This window comes from Pteropus alecto, unplaced genomic scaffold (assembly GCF_000325575.1).
Source record: "Pteropus alecto unplaced genomic scaffold, ASM32557v1 scaffold81, whole genome shotgun sequence".
Lineage (NCBI taxonomy): Eukaryota > Metazoa > Chordata > Mammalia > Chiroptera > Pteropodidae > Pteropus > Pteropus alecto.
The window spans coordinates 19,280,892-19,299,717 of NW_006433378.1; the positions used below are offsets into that span (position 1 = coordinate 19,280,892).

Genomic DNA, 18,826 nt, shown 5'->3' on the forward strand with positions numbered 1-18,826 from the left:
TGGAGGAAGAGCAAAGCCAAGAAGTTACATCTGGGATGTGGGGCTGTTATTGCAGTTTAGTGACAAATAAAGAACATTCCCTCCCCTGTGTACAATTTAAGAGTTTGAATTCCACCCCTTAGGATATTTAGTTTGAATTAATTCAACATTGCATAAAGTGCCTGGAGTCTCTAGCTGGATTAGCATAATAAGCTTCTTTCTGGGGGCCAGGTGGGTTCATCTATTTATTAACAGCAAGGAAACAGATTGCCTTCTATGTGCCTTTGGTAGCCTGATTCATCGAAGATTAAAACAAGGTTGTTAAACCTGTGTTTGTTTTGTTTTGTTTGAACTTAAAAGGAGGACATTTTTGAGCTTGTCTAGTGAGTCCTACCAAGAGGGAGATGAACTTTTTGACTACAGGAGAAACTGTTTACACTTTCTGTGATCTATCTGATAATTCAACAGATGAAAATGAACCCGACATAACTGTTCAAATTGAACAACTGAAGGAATTTAAGGTCCACCTGTCAATCAGCAGATATTTTAGCAAGTAGTTTTGGAGAGAGGGAATGAAAAACCTGGTTTGCATATCATTGAGACATTTTCCTGATCCAAATGATTTTAATGTCTAACATTGGCTTTTATAATAAATCTGTGCACATCCATTGACAAATATGAAATAGTGGGTATTCTCATTTATAAGCTAATCTAATTTCCCTTCCAAAGTCTCTAATGTTTTTGACCTTTGGAAACTGTTGTTCTAAAACAAATTGTGAGACAATATGTACTGACAAGATACTACATAAAACAAAGATAATTCACTAGAGAAGGAAATTTCTGAAAATGGCTCATATTTGGTCGTGATGACTTTGAAGGTGATGTCCTAGCCTTCTGAGCCATAACCTATTTGACTAGTCTGATGGATCAAATCTATGGTTGTTACATCCCTTAAGGAAAGTATTCAGCGATTTGAGAAGGAATATAAGTAGACCAATGTTTCCTTCTGTTGCAGTTACCTGCTTTTGGTCCTAACAGAGACTGATCCTGCCTGGGAGAAACAAAAATAATCTTGGGGAAAATATTTAATCCATCATTATTTAATCCATCACTAGCCTGTTTTCAATTCGCAGGTAATGTTGTTGAGAGACAACATATTCAGTCACCCCAGTTCTCCTTTTACAAAGAATATCGCCTCTAAACTGCAATTGGAGAGCTACTGGTCTGGAAGAACTGGAAGGAGTCCGGCTTTGCCTTTGACGTTCCCCACCCCACCCCCAGATCCTGCAGTTTTTGTCAGAGTACAAACCTTCTTCCACACTTTATATAAGTGTTTAGACACTTCTCCAGCAGCCTTCGTTTTCAGAGGGAAAAATAAAAATAGCACTTAATTAAAACAGAACATGGAACCCAAAACGTGTGAATGCTCAGAGTGTTACCTACCCCGCCCCCTGTCTGAAATCCTGCATCATAAATCAGTATAAAGCCTGAGAATGGGTACGGTAGAGAGATGATCGAGGACTTGGGTCCCACAGCAGTTACTTCTACTTGGCAGGACCATGACCTGATTTTCACTTCTTTCACATGCCGAAAAAAGATTTATAGTTCTTTTGACTATGTACAGCTATGCTGCAGAGTTAAAGGGTCTCCATTATCCCTTAAGAAGACCTGCTCAAGGCATTCATAACCAAAACCAATCAATCAGTCAATCAAATCAACACACACGCACACACACACACACACACACACACACACACGATTCTTAAGTGAGAAAAAAAACATGCTCGATGACTTATTCTTTGATTATGGGCTTCCAAGCAGTAGAAACTTGAATGAAAGTGAGAAAATGAGCTGCTTCTAACAATTTCCCCTGTGGACCCCGGGAGAGGCTGACGAGAAAAGATTAGGCATTTCCTCCCTTGGCTCCCAAGGGAGATGGGTCATCTTCCCCCATTGCCTTAAGGCCCAATCGGCCTTCTCAGGAATTGAGCCCAAGTCACCTGAAGAAAGAAAAGTTATTGCAAACAATAAAAAGATAAGAAACAAATTGAGAAAACACTTTCATCTAATTTGATTTTGCCTTTGATGGAAAAATACCAATAGAGTATGTGTATAATATTGCAGTGTATAACTAGCTGTGAAAGTACAACAAAATCTTCATCTATTTCATCACCCATCTGAGCCAGAAAGATGTTTCCTTAACAGTTTTTCTTCCCCGTTTAGTTCTGTGTATTAAGAGAAGTGGAGAGGGAGAGAAAGAGGCATGCATAGAGAAGCAGACATTTTCTTAAAAAAAAAAAAAAAAATTCTAGGAATTTAGTCCATAACGGTATTCTTTTTTCTTTTGTTCCTTTCAGCCTATATCCCATATTTCGTTATGGGGCTAGATGATGGCTTGTGCTTTGTCAGAGCATGCTATGCTAACAGATAAGCAAATCAGAGTGAAGACGCTCCACAAGCAGGGAGGAAGGGAGAGAGGACAAAAGAGAGGGCACTTTAAAAAGGGAAGCTTGAATATATAATGTGTAATCTCAAAGCTGCAAGCTAATTATCATCCTCAAACATATCAACACCAGTGGTCATTCAGCCTAATTACTTCTTGTTTGTTTTAATTAAGCTATTTAAGGGGTGGGGCATAGTTAGGCCCTAAAAACAAATGTGTCCCAGTTAAAATCAACAAAACAGAAATGGATTATCTCATTTTAAAATTTAACCCAAATATTTCAATTAAGTAAGTAATTGTTCCCCAGTCTTTTACATTAAGCATACCTTCTTGTCCACAACAACAAAAAAAGTTAGATTATAGAGTTTTGGTGTCCAGATGATTATTTTGAAGGTTTCAAATCTTTTTTCTTTAGGGGTCTAATGGGCAAAATCTTCACAGTATAAGTGGTAATTAATTCCAAATTATAGTTGTGAATACTAAAATTGTGTAATAAAATATACCGAGAAGCCAAATTCTATTGCTATTATTATTTAACTAAATAGTTTACATTTGAATTGCTTTAGTAACTAAAATGGAACTTTAAACTTTGAGAGATTGAGATTTACCTAAAGTAAATCGTAAAATCAGAACCCAGTATTAAAATACATTTTTTAGCATATTTCCTCTTAAAATTAAGGATGCAGTTAGTTTGCTCCAGTAAGCCTATCATGGCTTATTGTGTCCCTCTATCAGAAATCTCAAAATGGAGTATAATTAAAATTAATTTCTGAGTAATCCTTGGAAACCATTCCGAGGATAAATCGTTAACAGCCTCTGATTTTTTAAGTCTAAACCTACTTTCTTCAGATCTTTGAGAAATGAGGCTAATGACACCCATCCATTGGATTATATATATGAACCAACATAATCATATTTGCTATATAAATCAAGTCCTATATAAATGTTCAGTAGCATTGCTATTAATAACACATATAATTTAAGAATCTAGCATGTCGACATCTATCCACAGATCTGGGGGAGAGATCTAGAAAGCTGGGCATAAATGAACATGTTGAGAGACTCATTTTATCATTCCTCTACTTGTATTTGCAATTAAAATGCTTGAGCAGCACTCTTTATGTTGTTTTTAAATTTCTTGTTGAGGAGGTTACCTTTTCAGTTCCATCCTCTTTGAGACTAATAATGTCCAGATCAAAATCCTTCCTCAAGCCATCGGTTTTATTGAAGGTGATACGCCCAGTCAAGCCATCCCACCGAGCCTGTGTACAAAAGGAACGTGGCATTACTGTTTAGCACTTCTAATCCTAACACCAACAAAACTGCAATTCCTCAAATTCATCACAGTATCCAATTACTCAGTTTCATCGTGGCGTTATAAACCATTGCCTTGGTTCAGTAACTCGATAGTAGAACACTCCACCGTTTTATTAGCACTCATTTATTTTGTCAGTTCTAACATCTTAACATCAGTCAAATCTGCGATAGTGCCAATCTAAATGGGCAGTATGGAAACAATGACTGTAGAATAGTCTGCACGGGAAGTAAACAAAGTCTGGGAAGTCATAATATTCTGTTTTCCAAGGTCAACCCAAAGCCCTTTCAAAGCACTTCCCAGGGGAAGTGCCCCCTCCTCCCATTTTTTTCTCTGTGAAAAGGACATTAATTCAATGGTGCATTATTGAATTTTAAGGGTGTTTTTCTAGGTTGATTTAGGCCTTCCAATGACATATGACCACTATATTTTCTTGTGGCTGCTGTATTAAATTATTCTAAACTTAGTAGTGTGTTCTCACACATTACAGAGAGAACAACAGAAACATGTTCTCTCACAGTTTTGGAGGCCAGAAACAGAAGTCCAAAATCAGTGGGCAAAATCAGCCTGAGCAGGACCATGCTCCCTCTGGAGGCTCAAGGGAGACCATTCCATTCCTGCCTCTTCCAGTTTCTGGTGGCTGCCAGCACTCTAGTGTGGCTGCATCATCCAATCTCTGCCTCTGTGGCCATGTTGCTTTCTCTTCTGTGAAATCTCCTTCTACCTCTCTCCTATAAAGACACTTGGGCTTGCATCTAGGACCCACACAGGTAATCTGGGATAATTTCCCCACCTCAAAAATCCTTCCTTTAGAAAAAGGAACCCTTATACACTGCTGGTGGGACTGCAAATTGGTACAGCCATTATGGAAAACAGTATGCAGTTTCCTCAAAAAACTAAGAATTGATCTACCATATGATCCAGCAATTCCTCTACTGGGTATTTATCCCAAAGACTTGAAAACCTATATCTGAAAAAATATTTGCACACCGATGTTCATAGCAGCATTATTCACAGTGACCAAGACATGAAAGCAACCAGTGTCCTACAATAGATGATTGGCTAAAGAAGCTGTGGTACATATATACAATGGAATATTACTCAGCCATAAGAAGAGATGAAATACTGCCATTTGCGACAACATGGATGGACCTCGAGATAATCATGCTAAGCGAAATAAGCCAGACAGAAAAAGTTGAAAATCACATATCACTTATATGTGAGATATAAACCTAAAAGCAACAAATGAACAGAACAAACAAACAGACTCATGGATGTGGACGATAGACTAGTGGTTAACAGAGGGTAGGGGGTAGGGGGAGAAGGAAGGTAGACAGGTTAAAGGGTGTCAACTATGTGATGACAAAAAGAAATCTAACTATGGGAAGTGAACACACAGTGTAAATATATACATGCCTTACTGTTAAAGTGTACAGCTGAAACAATGTCATCATAAAAAAAAAATCCTTCATTTAATCATCAAAGTCCATTTTTTTGTCATATAAAGTAACATTTACAGATTTCAGGGTTTAGGATATATACCTTTTGGGAGAGCCACAATTCAGCCTATCACATGTATCAACATCATTTCAGGAACTAAAAATCACAGTAGTCTGCCCTTCACAGAACTCACATTGGACACTTTGGTGTTTTCAATAAATAAAAATGAATGACCCTGGAGGTCCTGAACTTCAGTCTTTAAGCTATTTTTGTAAACCTTGTCTAATTTGACATGACTTACAAATGAGGATAAAAGAGAGCTCAGCCCTTTGCATACACTTAGCTGTTATTTTTTTCCCCTCCTGACTTTACCAAATCTTTCAGACATATGTAAGATGTGAAGAAGATCTTAAAGAGCTAAACTTTATCCATAATATTTACCCATTTAGCCAAGAGGCACAGCAATGCAAGAGAAAGAGTAAAAATTGTCACAGAGCTAGGTTAGAACCTCTGAAGTATGACTTTGGGCAAATTATTTAACCTAAGCCTGAGTTATCTCAGATTTCAGTGTTTGATTTATGCAGGGTTTTTGAGAGATTTAAATGGCACTTAACACAATTCTCAACACACTGAAAGCATTTAAAATTTTAGCAACGATTATTTTTAATACTACCTCTTATTTTCTTTCCCCACATTCCTAACTGTAGAGTTTGGCTTTGTTATTACCTCTCATGTCAAGACTCACATGTGTAGCCTTTTCTGGAGTCTTTTGAATTTTATTTTACAAATCAATATTAGATTCATTGTCTCAAAATACAATTTTTATATACATGCAATTTCCCTCAGCATATAATGTACATAACGGATTCATGCTACCTACAAATTAGTCTAAATCTTGACTTTACATTTGAGGTTGTAATGGTTAATTTTATGTGTTGATTTGACTGGGCCGTGGGGATGCTCAGATATCTGGTTAAATATTACCTTTGTGTGTATCTGTTAGGGTGTTTCCATTTGAACCGGTAGACTGAATAAAGCAAATTGCCCTCCCCATTAGATGTGAGTGGGCATTATCTAATCAATTGAGAACCTAAACAGAACAAAAAGGCAGAAAAAGGGAAATTTTGCTCTCTCTGCCTGAACTGAGACATGGTTCTTCTCCTGTCCTTGGACTAGGATTTATACCATTAGCAAAATTCTCCTCTTAGTTCTCATCTTCTCTAGGACAGAAACTGTCTGGGAATATAGCAACTAGCAGTTTACAGTTTAGTAAGAACAAACACACTAATGTGTTTCAGTGAAGCCTCATGAGTGTGAAGATAAAGATTTGCACATAGTCATTGAAGAAAGTAGTAGAGAGAAGACGTACTTATCCCAACTGCAGGGGAAGAAAACGTCAGCAAAAATTCTTTTCTTTTCTGGGGGAAAGGGAGCCTGAGCTCTCAAAGGATGAGAAGTTAGCCAAGCAAAGATTCACAGCCTGAGAAAAAGCACGAAGTACAGAATAGACTATGTTTGCCTTGGATCCACAATGCAAGGTCAAGAATGGTGACAAATGAGCCTGTGAAGGCAAGTGAGAGCCTGTTCATAAAGGTGTTATGAATCATGATGGTTTGCTCAGACTTTGCTCTGTAGACATTTGGGGATCACTGGAGTGTTTTAAAGATAGGGTGTCATGGGAAATATGCATTATAGAAGATGGTTTTAGCAGAATTGGGGAAGATGACTCAGAGAATGTCAAGACTATAAGCAGGGGGTTAGTTAGCAGATAATTTCCATAGAACAAAATTTATAGAAACTTTCACAATCTCACATATGGACATAGAGACAATGCAGTTCCTTCACCTCCTGTTCCAACCTGCACACCATTAAATACTATGGATATAGTTCCACAGTAAAGTGGACAGAGCTTCAGGAAGAAAGCATTCTCATTGAAATTCTTATATATAGAGTATATTATCATATCAACTTAATTGTCAAGAACCAACACAATTAGCCAAAACTTATTTTCTGGCTACTATTCAGATAGAATGGTTATCATGATAGAAGTATACATTATCATTTGATAATGCTGGAAGTTAAATTAAATCAATGTCAGGAAATAACATGTGGATAGGGAAAGTCTATAATTTTTATCTAAGCCATCTATATGACCACACAAGATGGAGATTCTTAAGTGCCATACCACATAAAGAGAAACACTTCTTCTGATCCTAGGACTTCTCTTTCAGAGTTTATTACCAAGGGACATCATAATGCCAAACACTAGCTCCAGCTTTAAAAAAGAGACGGCATGAGTTTCTGTTTGTTCTTGTTCATTTGTTGCTTTCATTTTTATATCTCACATATGAGTGAAATAGTTCTGTAATTTTTCTATCTGACTTATTTCACTTAGCAGATATTCTCAGCATCCATCCATATTGTTGCAAATGACAGTATTTCATCTTATGGCTGAGTGATATTCTGTTGCATATATGTATCACATCTTCTTTACCTAGTCATCTATCAAAGGTCACTTCTGTTGTTTCCATGTCTTATATAGAATTGTACACTTGAAACCTATTTAATTTTATTAACCAATGTCACTAATAAATTTAATAAAAAAGAAAAAATAAAATTCAAAAAGTAAAAGCAAGAGAAAAAAAGAGATGGCATATTTTTATGGTCAATAGTAACATCTGTTGTTATACTTGCTGAAATACAAGAGATCACATTCTCTTCATTGGGACCAAAAAAAATCAATATCGAATGCAAGTAAGAAACATCCTCCTGTGTATATTTACATACACCTTTTGGCATCGCAGTAACCTTTTCCTCCCCATCATATACTCCTCCCACTTTTTGTGCTCTGGTCACTTCTTATTTTGCAAGTCAAGGCTGGTTTTGTGGGTTGATGAGTTAAATGAGAGTCATTAAATAAGCTACTGCATTAGAGTTATAGCATCTGCCTGAGAGTGGAAACAGTTTGTCTAAGACTGAGTCAGTGGAACTCTATTGTGTTAGGGGTTTGCACTAAGTCAGTCTTCAGGCTCCTTCTTCATGCTTTTCAAAGTGTGCTGTCCTAACCTTCCTCCTGATCTGTTTGGAAGGAGGTAGTTATCTTCATTAAGTTCTACAGGATTATCAGAAAGCTTCTTCCTAAAGGAAACTTCTTCTTCATGGGGGTCATGCTATAAGTCAATTGGATACTTATCCAGAGTTTATGGAGCTATCTGAAAACGTGCGGAATTGGTAGCATTTATCTCTTGATGTAGCATATAGCTCATAGCAGGGTTTAAAACCGAGTTCAGAAATCCAATTTCATTTCCACTAAGTGTGTCTATTGTGTTCCTTTGTTTGGATTCCATTGCGTTGGTTTTATTCTTTAATTTAGTGTTCCAATCACTGGTGTAGAATAATTCCTACTTTTTCTTGCTTTTCCTCCCCGTTCATCCAAGTGGCAAAAATGTTCTTTTATCACACGCTAACAATGCTTCTTTTCCTGCCTCAAATATCTACAAAGACTCTTGCCTTTATTGAACTAAAATCTCTCTCGACCTTCAAATTCACATTTCCCTTATTGCCACAATTACCTGTGTCTTCCTGCTTCCCATCCCTAGATGAGAATTTCTGTATATATACCCCCCCACACTTTTTTTTGGCAAACTAATTGTTGATAAGCATTTATTAATCACCTATGCATTATTGATTAGGGTGAAGAGACAATGACTATTTCTTGGATATGGTGAATAAGATCCATAAGGAATTAATTGTCTGGGACAAAGTTGAAGCATACATAATTTAGATAATAATATATAATTATATTAGTCATAATTACAATTTGCTTGCCTTATGTAGCAGTATTTGCACAAGGGACAATTATAGTATACTTAACTGAAAACAATACTTAAACTATTGTCCCTATTTTAGGAAATAGCTTTAATTTCTACCCTGTGTTAGACCTCTTGACAACAGCTGCTTAATGGCAATGAATCAAATGGTGTGACTTCTACTTTTTTCTTATTATTTTCTTATCTGATGGTCAAGAGACAGAAGTCAAGAGACAGAGAAATCTAGAGACAAAAGAAAAACAAAAATTTTTATTAATATAATTGGATATATATATATACACACACACATACACACACACACATATATATACACACACACATATATATATATACACACACACACATATATATACATACATATGTGTATATATATTAATATAGAAGAAATAAGTAGCTAGCACTTAACTTCAACTTTTAACTTCATTTAGCTAAAATGACTGCTTATATTTATATTTTAATTGAGGGAGACTTAAATATGCAAGAGAACATATAACCGCTGTTCCCTGATACAGCCATTCTCATTTGCCATAGGCTATAAATTGTTTCTTATTGAAAGACAGGTTTCTTTTTTGAGATTCAGAGAGAATGCGCTTTTCTAGTAGACGTGGTCTTTTAAGATTAAGAGTTTCTAACATTCCTTCATTTATGTATTAGAAACTATGTAAATAAAAGATGCATGGCAAACACAAAGGTGAGATTCCTTTGGGATTAGAGTAAGGTGAGGGGAAAAAATCATGTTTAAATGACTATTCGATGTGTTATGAAAACTTATCAAAACTTGAAAATAAAGGAAAAACATTAAAAGACTGTGTGGCCACTGTCTAGCAGGCTCACACAAGGATGAGTGATCCTCTAGGGATCTAATGGGATGTGAATGGGACTTACTTAAAGCAATATCATGATATTTTAGCAGAATTGCTAAGTCCTTTCGTTATGTTTTTCTAACATCACGTTAAGCAATATTATTTCAACCCAAATACTTTTCAGCATTCATTTCCTCAAGACAAGGATTCTGGGGTTAGGATTCACCCAGCCTCTCTCATGAACTTTTAGTCAAATGAAGAAAAGAGTCAGATCAATCCCATGGCACTTCATAAAGCTGCCTCAACTACAAAAGACTTAATTAGACTATGGTTATTTAACTTAATGTTATAAAACAATATTCACAAATTGCGGGTGAGAAGATCACTAGGTGCCATACTTCAAAGATGTCGCTTTAAGCGGGAAGCGACGTACATTACTCTGCCTATTGTAGAATAATTAAGTTGAAATGGTAAAAAGTCAATTGTTTTGATACCATTAGAGTTCAATTGAATCACGTTAATTAGAATAGGTTGCGCTTGTTCTCATTTAGATCAGCTTAGTTTCATTCCTCTCTGTCTTGGTACGAAGCAAAATTTACTATCAGTCATCACTGAATAAAACCTTTTATAAAAGATGGGCTTTCCAGATCTCCAATTAGCAAATTACTTTGAAAGCACACCTCCGGTTTTAATTTTTAATAATGTTATTACTGCTGCATTAAAAATACATAAAACATTTTTCTAAGAAGGGGAAGACAGCAACGTGAGAACGATGAAGGTATCACTGCTGCTTAGCGTGTGATGAATGCAGAAAATGAACTTGGTTCTTTTACACACACTGTTGAGCCTCATCCTTCAATGAAACGGTTGCCAAAGCCAGTTTCTTTGTCTTGTCAGTGATTCTGACACTGGTATCAGCGTCCTTAGATTCTTGCCAGATTATACCCCAAGGCACATTTGAGCAATTGAATCTGACTGATTTTGGAAGAGGCATAAAAGGAATTACACAATCAAATAGTTACTAATAAGAAGATGTTCTTAAAAGATGTATGCCAGGTGCTGATGCCCTCACCCCTGCATGGCTTCCATCTAACCACTACCCATCACACAGTTATCTGGGGCAATGGCCTTTCAAGCTCCCGGACAGGCATGTTGCCAGCAGCTGCTTCGAAGAGGGTCACATTTCAATTACAAGATAGGCTACTTATTTCCATTTAAATTCACTGAGCATAGTGAATAAGATCATCTTACATCTGCCATCAATCTTTTGCTTTGTATTTAAAAAATTACATATTGACTAAGGTTTGGAGCGTGGTATCAGATTCACATATTTCCCTCCGTATCTTTCATGTGCTTCAGGCCAAAGTGCCTTCAGAGGAGACTTTGGGGCTGTACTATATAAGCCCAGGCCTTGAGAATTGCAGCAGCTTACTTGTTTTAGAATATGTTTATTCAAAATCTGTTTCTTCTTTATTGCTTCACGCTCATTTACATTTGCATTTCATTTTCATTGTACTATGGGCGTTGGCTTGAATCCACATGTATTCATTAACATCTCAGTTCTAGTTTATCATATTTAGCCTGTCTGAAAGGGTTAGGGTAACCTAGTATCCCAGTGTCATCTTGATAATATCTAACTATCCTTCAGGTTTCACCTTGGATGTTCCTTTTTCCAGGAAGCCCCAAACCTCAAACACTGGGTTAAGTATGCTTCCTAAGGTTTCCATAGTGTCCTGTAATTTTCCCCATGAAAGCAAACATTACTCTGTATTGGACTGATTGCTTACTTGTCTGCCTTTCCTATTTCTCTTGATTCTTCAAGGGCAGACTATTAGTATTTCATGAAACTTGTATTACATGTTCTTACTGTGCCACTTGTGAGTCTGTCAATTAAACATACCAAACAGAAATTCCTTTAATAGAGGCAGTTCGGGTATAAAAGAAGCAGCAAAGATTTTGGCATCACACAACCTCAGAGTCAAATTCTCTCTCTTAAGGGTTGATCAAACCAACTGGATTTCATTTTCCTCATTTTCAAATAGGAATATACACATCTACCTTGAAGGAATGTTGTGAGGATGAGAGCGAAAATATTTTTCATATCTAAGCAGCGAAGGATGAGTATAGATGATCACAGTGCTCTCTACTTCACAGAGATTTCCATTAAGTGTAGGGATTAAGTTCAGTCTCTGTCTTTAGAGATGCTGTGTTATCTGTAAAGGAAATCTCCTTATAAAGATGTAGTGTATGAAGCATGTATAAAGCATGTAACGTTAATAAGTTATTTGCCCATTAATTCATGATGGGACCACCTCCAAACATGCTAGCCTGGATGTTGATAGTGACTCTGACAATACTGAGTAGGCTGGCAGGTAAAAGCAAGCATCATGTGTTGGGTATTAACTGAGATGTATCAGGTATTTCTGTTCTGAGTGGACCTTTTCTCACAGTAAGTCACTAAAGTGATCTCATGCAAGGTTTACAGCAGTTTTGATGGGACGAGGACATCACATGGGAAAGTATTACAAGGCAAGAATAAAATCGAAATTGGAGCTCAATCAAGCTATTTGTTGAAAAAGATGTCTTCTTCCACCTTGATCCTCCTTTAAACGCCCTCGAAATAGAGGCGTGCTCTCCATTGGAGGGCAAGCGAATTGTCGGACTCTAAAAAGATCATCACCTATTTTCATTCTCTTGGAGACAGTCTGGCCTTTTCTGAACTTAAATCTTTCTTGTGCTTTACTCTGAGCCCAGAGGGTTGCCAGCAGTTGTGTCTGATTGGGAAAAGTTGTGAAACAAAAACCTCATAGCATGATCCAGGCCAGAGGCTGGGGCCAGAAATTTAAATGTTCTGGGGAAAGACGCTGAAGTTGAGATAAAACAAGGATGTGTATACTTCCTTCTCAGTCTAAGAATGTTACTTAAATGGCATGAAAGTTAACAAATCGTTTAAAATCCTAAATATTTTCTCTTGGCTCCACATGACCGCAACTTTGAGTACACTGACTAATCCAACTGTAAATTGATTTAGGAAACGTGCTTTCCTAAATTATGAGAAGTAGAAAACCTGCTTTCACATTGAGAGATGAAAAAATTCTAGTCTCCCAATGGCCAGAAACAGAAACAGGAATAAATAAATCATTTCTGAATCAAGAGAAAGCTTTGCTCAGATACCTGCTGAGCGAAACCGGGGACGATCTATTGAAAGTGGCTAGAAATTTCAGTTTCTTCCTAAAAACAGTCAAGTATGACACCTGACAGAACTCCTGTCATGTAATCAGGAATTTTATATAAAATTAACTTTTCAAGGATTTGGCACAGGGTGGAGTGAGGAGGCGGCGAAGAGAATCTAAAATCTGCTATTGTTTGTTTCATTCTCAATTAAAAAATGTAGAGGAGGCAAATGATATATCTATATAATTCAAAACTAAAGATCCAAATACACTAATTTCTTAATTTATCGATACAAAGAACTTTCTTGCTTTAAATTCCAGGTAGAGTGGCCAATCGGTCTCGATTTGCTCAGAATTGTCTGTTATTGTTTTTTTTTCTATTAAAGTTGACATTCAATATTATTTCATGTTAGTTTCAGGGGTACAGTATAGTGATTAGATATTTATATTATTTAAGAAGTGATCCCCCCAATTAGTCTAGTACCCACCTGACATATATGTAGTTATTACGATATTATTGACTATATTCCCTATGCTGTACTTTACATCTCTGTGACAATTTCAAAACTACCAATTTATGCTTCTTAATCTCTTCACCTTCTACACCCTGCCACCAATCTCCAGCCCTCATTTTGGCAACCCTCAGCTAGTTCCCTGCATCTATGAGTCTATTTCTATTTTGCTCATTTGTTTATTTTATTCATTAGATTCCACATATAAGTGAGATCAGTGGGTGTTTGTCTTTTTCTGTCTGACTTATTTCACTTGGAATAATGCTGTCTAGGTCCTCTATGTTGTCACAAAAGGTAGCATTTTATTCTTTTTATGGTTGAGTATTATTTCATTGTGTATATGTACCACCTTTTCTTTATCCAATCGTCTATCAATGGACACAGGTTGCTTCCATATTTTGGCTATTGTAAATAATACTGCGATGAACCTAGGGGTACATACATTTTTTTGAATTAGTGTTTTGGATTTCTTCAGATAAGTACCCAGAAGTGGAATTTCTGGGTCATAAGATCTATTTTTCATTTTTTGAGAAAACTCCAGGCTGTTTGCACCAATTTGCAATCCCACCAACAGTGTATGAGGCTTCTCTTTTCTTCACATCCTCGCCAATACTTGTTGTTTGTTGATTTTTGATAATGGCCTTTCTGACAGGTGCAAAGTAATATCTCATTGCAGTTTTAATTTGCAGTTCTCTAATGATTGATGATGTTGAATGTCTTTTCTTACGTCTATTGGCCATCTGTATGTCCTCTTTGGCAAAATGTCTATTCAGGTCCTCTGTCCATTTTTTAATTAAATTGTTAGTTTTTTTAGTGTTAAGTTGTCTGAGTTCTTTATAAATTTTATATATTAACCCCTTATCAAATGTTTCATTGGCAGATACTCCTCCCATTCAGTAGGTTGTCTTTCTGTTTTATTGATGGTTTCCTTTGCTGTAGTCCTATTTGTTTATTTGTTCTTTTGTTTCCCTTACCCGAGGTGACATATCAGAAAAAAGATTACTAAGAGCAGTGTCAGAGAGTTTAGTGCCTATGTTTCCTTCTAGGAATTTTTTGGTTTGGGGTCTTATAATTAAGTCTTTAATCCGTTTTGAGTTTATTTTTGTATAACATAGTCTAATATTTTCTTCTTAGCCTTTGTATTTCTGTGGTATCAGTTATTGCTTCTTCACTTTCATTTCTGATTTTATTTATTTGGGTAGTCTCTTTTTTTTTATTGAATCTCATTAAAGGTTTATCAATTTTGTTTATCTTTTCAAAGAATCAGCTCTTGGTTTCATTGATCTTTTGTATTGTTTTGTAGACTCTGTTTCCACTCTGATCTTTATTATTTCCTTCCTTCTACTCACTTGAGCTTTGTTTGTTGTTTTTCTAGTTCTTTTAAGTGTAAAGTTGTATTGATTATTTGAGATTTTTTGTTTTTTGTTTTTTGAGGTAGGCCTGCATTGCTGTAAATTTTTCTCTTAGAAATGCTTTTACCATGTCCCATAGATTTGGGGTCATTGTGTTTTCATTTTTATTTGTCTCAAGGTATATTTTAATTTCTTTCTTGATCTCATTGTTAACCCTGTTCGTTGTTTAATAGCATGTTATTTAATAATTCATTGTTTAATAGCATGTGTTTGTGTGTTTTACAGTTTTCTTGCAATTGATTTCTAGTTTCATACCACTGTGGTTGGAAAAGATCCTTGATAGTTCGATCTTCTTAAATTTATTGAGACTTGTTTTGTGGCCTACCAAGTGGTTTATCTTAGAAAATGTTCCATGTGCTCTTGAAAAGAATGTATATCCTGCTTTGGAGTGAAATGCTCTAAAAATATCAATTCAATCAATCTGGTCTAGTATGTTATTTAAGCTGATATTTCCTTGTTGATTTTATGTTTGTAAGATCTGTCCGTCAGTGCCAATGGGGTGTTAAAGTTCCTTCCTATGACCGTATCACTGTTGCTCTCTCCCTTTATGTTAGTCAGTATTTGATTTATATATTTAGATGCTCCTATATCGGGTACATAAATGTTTACAAGGGTTATGTCCTCTTGTTATATTCATCCTTTTATCATTATGTATGTCTTTCTTTGCCCATTATAATGGCCTTTGTTTTACAGTCTACTTTGTCTGATATATGTTTTGCTACCCCTGATTTTTCTTGTTTCCAGTTCCATAAAGTATCTTTTTCTATCCCTTTACTTTTAGTATGTGTGTCTTTTAATCTGAAGTGAGTTTCTTGTAGACAGTGTATATGTGGGTCTTATTTTCTTATCTAAAATAACCTTGTGCCTTTTGGTTGAAACATTTAATCCATTTACATTTAAAATGATTATTGATAGGTACATACTTACTGCCATTTTATTATTCATATTTATGTTCCCTTTTTTCTCCCTCTTCTTCTTAATGAAGACCCTTTAACATTTCTTGTAATACCGGTTTGGCAGTGATGAACTCGTTTAAATCTTCTTGTCTGAGAAGCTCTTTATTTCTCCTTCAATTTTAAGTGACAGCCTTGCTAGGTAGTGTAGTCTTGGTAATGAATCCTTGCTTTTCATCACTTTGAATATTTTGTGCCAATTCTTTCTTGCCTGCAAAGTTTCTGTTGAGAAATGAGCTGATAGTCTTATGGGAGCTTCCTTGTAAGTAATAAGCTGCCATGCTCTTACTGCTTTTAAGATTCTTTGTCTTTAACCTTTGGCATTTTAATTATGACGTGTCCCTGTGTGGGCCTTTTTGGGTTCATCTTCTCTGAGCCTCTCTGTGCTTCCTGGACTTGTATGTCTACTTCTTTCACCAGGTTAGGTAAGTTTCCTATCATTATTTCTTCAAATAGAGTCTCAGTCCCTTGTTCTCTCTCTTCTCCTTCTGGTACCCCTGTGATGCGAATGTTGGTGTGCTTGATATCGTCCCAGAGTCCCTTAAACTATTTTCAGATTTTTTTCTTTTCTTGATGCTGTTTTGATTGGGTGTTTTCTGCTACCTTGTCTTCCAGATAACTGATTAGATCCTCTGCTTCATCTAAGCTGCTGGTGATTCCTTCTAGTGTATATTCATTTTAGTTATTGTAGTCTTTATTTCTGACTGGTTCTTTTTTACGGTTTCTATGTCTTTTTAATGTTTACTATCTCTTTGTTGAAGCTATCACTAAGTTCCTAGAGCATCTTTATAATTATCGTTTTGAACTCTGTATTTGGTAGATTGCTTGCCTCCATTTCATTTAGTTCTTGTTCTGGAGTTTTCTTCTGTTATTTTATTTGAGACATATTTCTTTATTTTCTCATTTTGGCTGTTTCTCTGTTTGTTTCTATTTATTAGGTAGATCTGTTATGTCTTTCAGTCTTATGTAGCCTTTTGTAGTAGGTGCCCTGTGGGTTCCAGTGGCACTCCGGGAACATACCTTGTGTGTGCCCACCTTTTGTAGTTGAGCCTTGATTCCTGTTGGCATGTTGGTGGGTCATATTGATCCTTAGGCTGACTGGCCATGCCCACAGCACATGAGCTGCTCTGTGTGGGCTAAATCCGAGGAATGAAATTTACCCCAGCGGGCTCTGGTGCCTCCCAGGACCGCATTTGGAGTGTGCCCTTTTTGGGGTAATTAGGTGGTGCTCGGTTGTGGTCTGAAGCTGGCTAACAGGTATGTTGGGTCTGGGGCCCTTTAGGAGGGGCTCCCATGCAGGCCAAGGTCAGCTGCTGCCTATGAGTGGTCACCTGGTAGAAGCCACAAAGTGCTCTGTGGTTAGTCACTTGCCTGTACTGAACCTAGAGGTGCGTGGGAGAGGACACACTGTGAAACGAGGCTGGCTGCCACCTGTACCGAGGCTGGGGCAGCTCAGCAAAAGGCCCAGAGCACCCCAAGGCCTGTTGCTGCCTTCTGGCTGCTCATGTCTTAGCTGATGCAAGAGCCTCAGGCATTATGTGAGTTGGATGAGGTGGGATCTCAGGGAATCACCAGGATAGGGCAAGTGGTGTTTACCAGGTTAATGCAGATTTAGGTTTGGTGTCAGTATTGAGCTTGGAGCTTTTCAGAGCACTCTAAGGCCAGCTGCCACTAGCCTGGGGCCTGCGGAACCCCGAGAGTTGTCCAAGAAAAACTGCAGCCTGGGCCGGGGCTGGCTGCTGGCTGTTGAAAGTGCCTCCAGGGGTGTGCCAGCCAAGGTGGGCTATTTGCTGCTAAAGAGGCTTTTGCACTTCATGAGATAAGGCTGGCTGTCCTCACAAAAGTACCTCTGGCTGTGCAGTAGAGTTGGGTGGGGCGGGGTCCCAGGGATCACACAGATGGAGTGAGTGGAGCTCACCAGGCCAATGAAAATTCAGATTTAGCTGCGTGGGGGGAGGGCTCAACACAGGGAAGATGGCGCCCATCGGTGGCCGCCCCCGGAGAAGGACTCAGCACAGGGACAGGGTGGCTGGTCCTCCAGTCCTTGCCCAGAAGCTGCACAACTCAGTCTCTCCCTGCACATCTCTGACACCTCCCAAGCTCCTGACCCTCTGCTAGGATGAGCGCCAGCAAGCGAGTGAGTCTGTGCGTCGGCCCTTTAAGACGGTGCCTGGGTTTCCCGCAGCCTTCCGTCTCACCCAGGTAGATTGAATCCCCACTGTTTTTCACAGCCAGATGTTGTGGATGCTCCTCTTCCTCGCACCAGTGTTTCAGCCTGGGAAGCCTGGTGGGTGGCTAAGGTCCCTCGTTTCTCAGTGAGGACCTCTGCAGCTGAGCTGTCCCTCTGGATTCTCAACTGCCACACGAGGTTGTGAGACCAGTCTGTTTTGCATCTCTGCCCCTCCAAACAGTCCCCATGTGGCTTCTGTATATTCTTAGTTATAGTGCTTGCGTTCAGCTAGCCTTTGGATGGTTCTCCAGGCTGATCGTTCTATAATTTAGTAGTAATTTTAATGTGGTCATGGGAGGAGGTAAGCACGGCATTTATCTACATTGCCATCTTGCCCTGGGGCTGCCTGTTCGAAAGTCCTGTGTCCAGGGGACATCTTTAGTCACAAGTGAACCAGGACAGTTGGTCATCCTAATTTCAAGACAATTTTAATATTGAATTGTCCTTTATTAAAGTAAATAGGCTCACAGTATCAGTCAAGGTGTTATTTCTGTTTTTGAAAAATCACAAAATGTTCTTTACTTCCATAACTCAACTGAAAAAGGTCTTTCTGGGTCATGTGTTTCAATATATTTTGTTAATTTTTAAAGCTTTATTGAGGTATAATGACAATTAAAAATTGTATGTATTTAAGGTATTCAACTTGATGATTTAATACACGTACGTATAAAGTGTTCTAATTTCTGAATCAGTAAAATACAACATCCCACAACATAGGTGCAACATCACTCTGTGC

General features: G+C 37.6%; 1 protein-coding gene across 7 annotated transcripts in view; it reads right to left on the reverse strand.

The window, feature by feature from the left end:
* GRIK1 (glutamate ionotropic receptor kainate type subunit 1) overlaps positions 1-18,826 on the reverse strand; it is a 339,264-nt gene that overhangs the window by 49,871 nt on the left and 270,567 nt on the right. For 4 of the 7 annotated variants that reach the window (XM_025044238.1, XM_025044237.1, XM_006908255.2 and 1 more), the window contains one exon: positions 3,577-3,684. In XM_025044238.1, the coding sequence (XP_024900006.1) occupies positions 3,577-3,684 (108 nt within the window). Of the gene's footprint in view, positions 1-1,288; positions 1,334-3,576; positions 3,685-18,826 lie in introns of all 7 variants that reach the window. The other 3 variants (XM_006908256.2, XM_025044236.1, XM_006908257.2) reach the window with 1 other exon arrangement.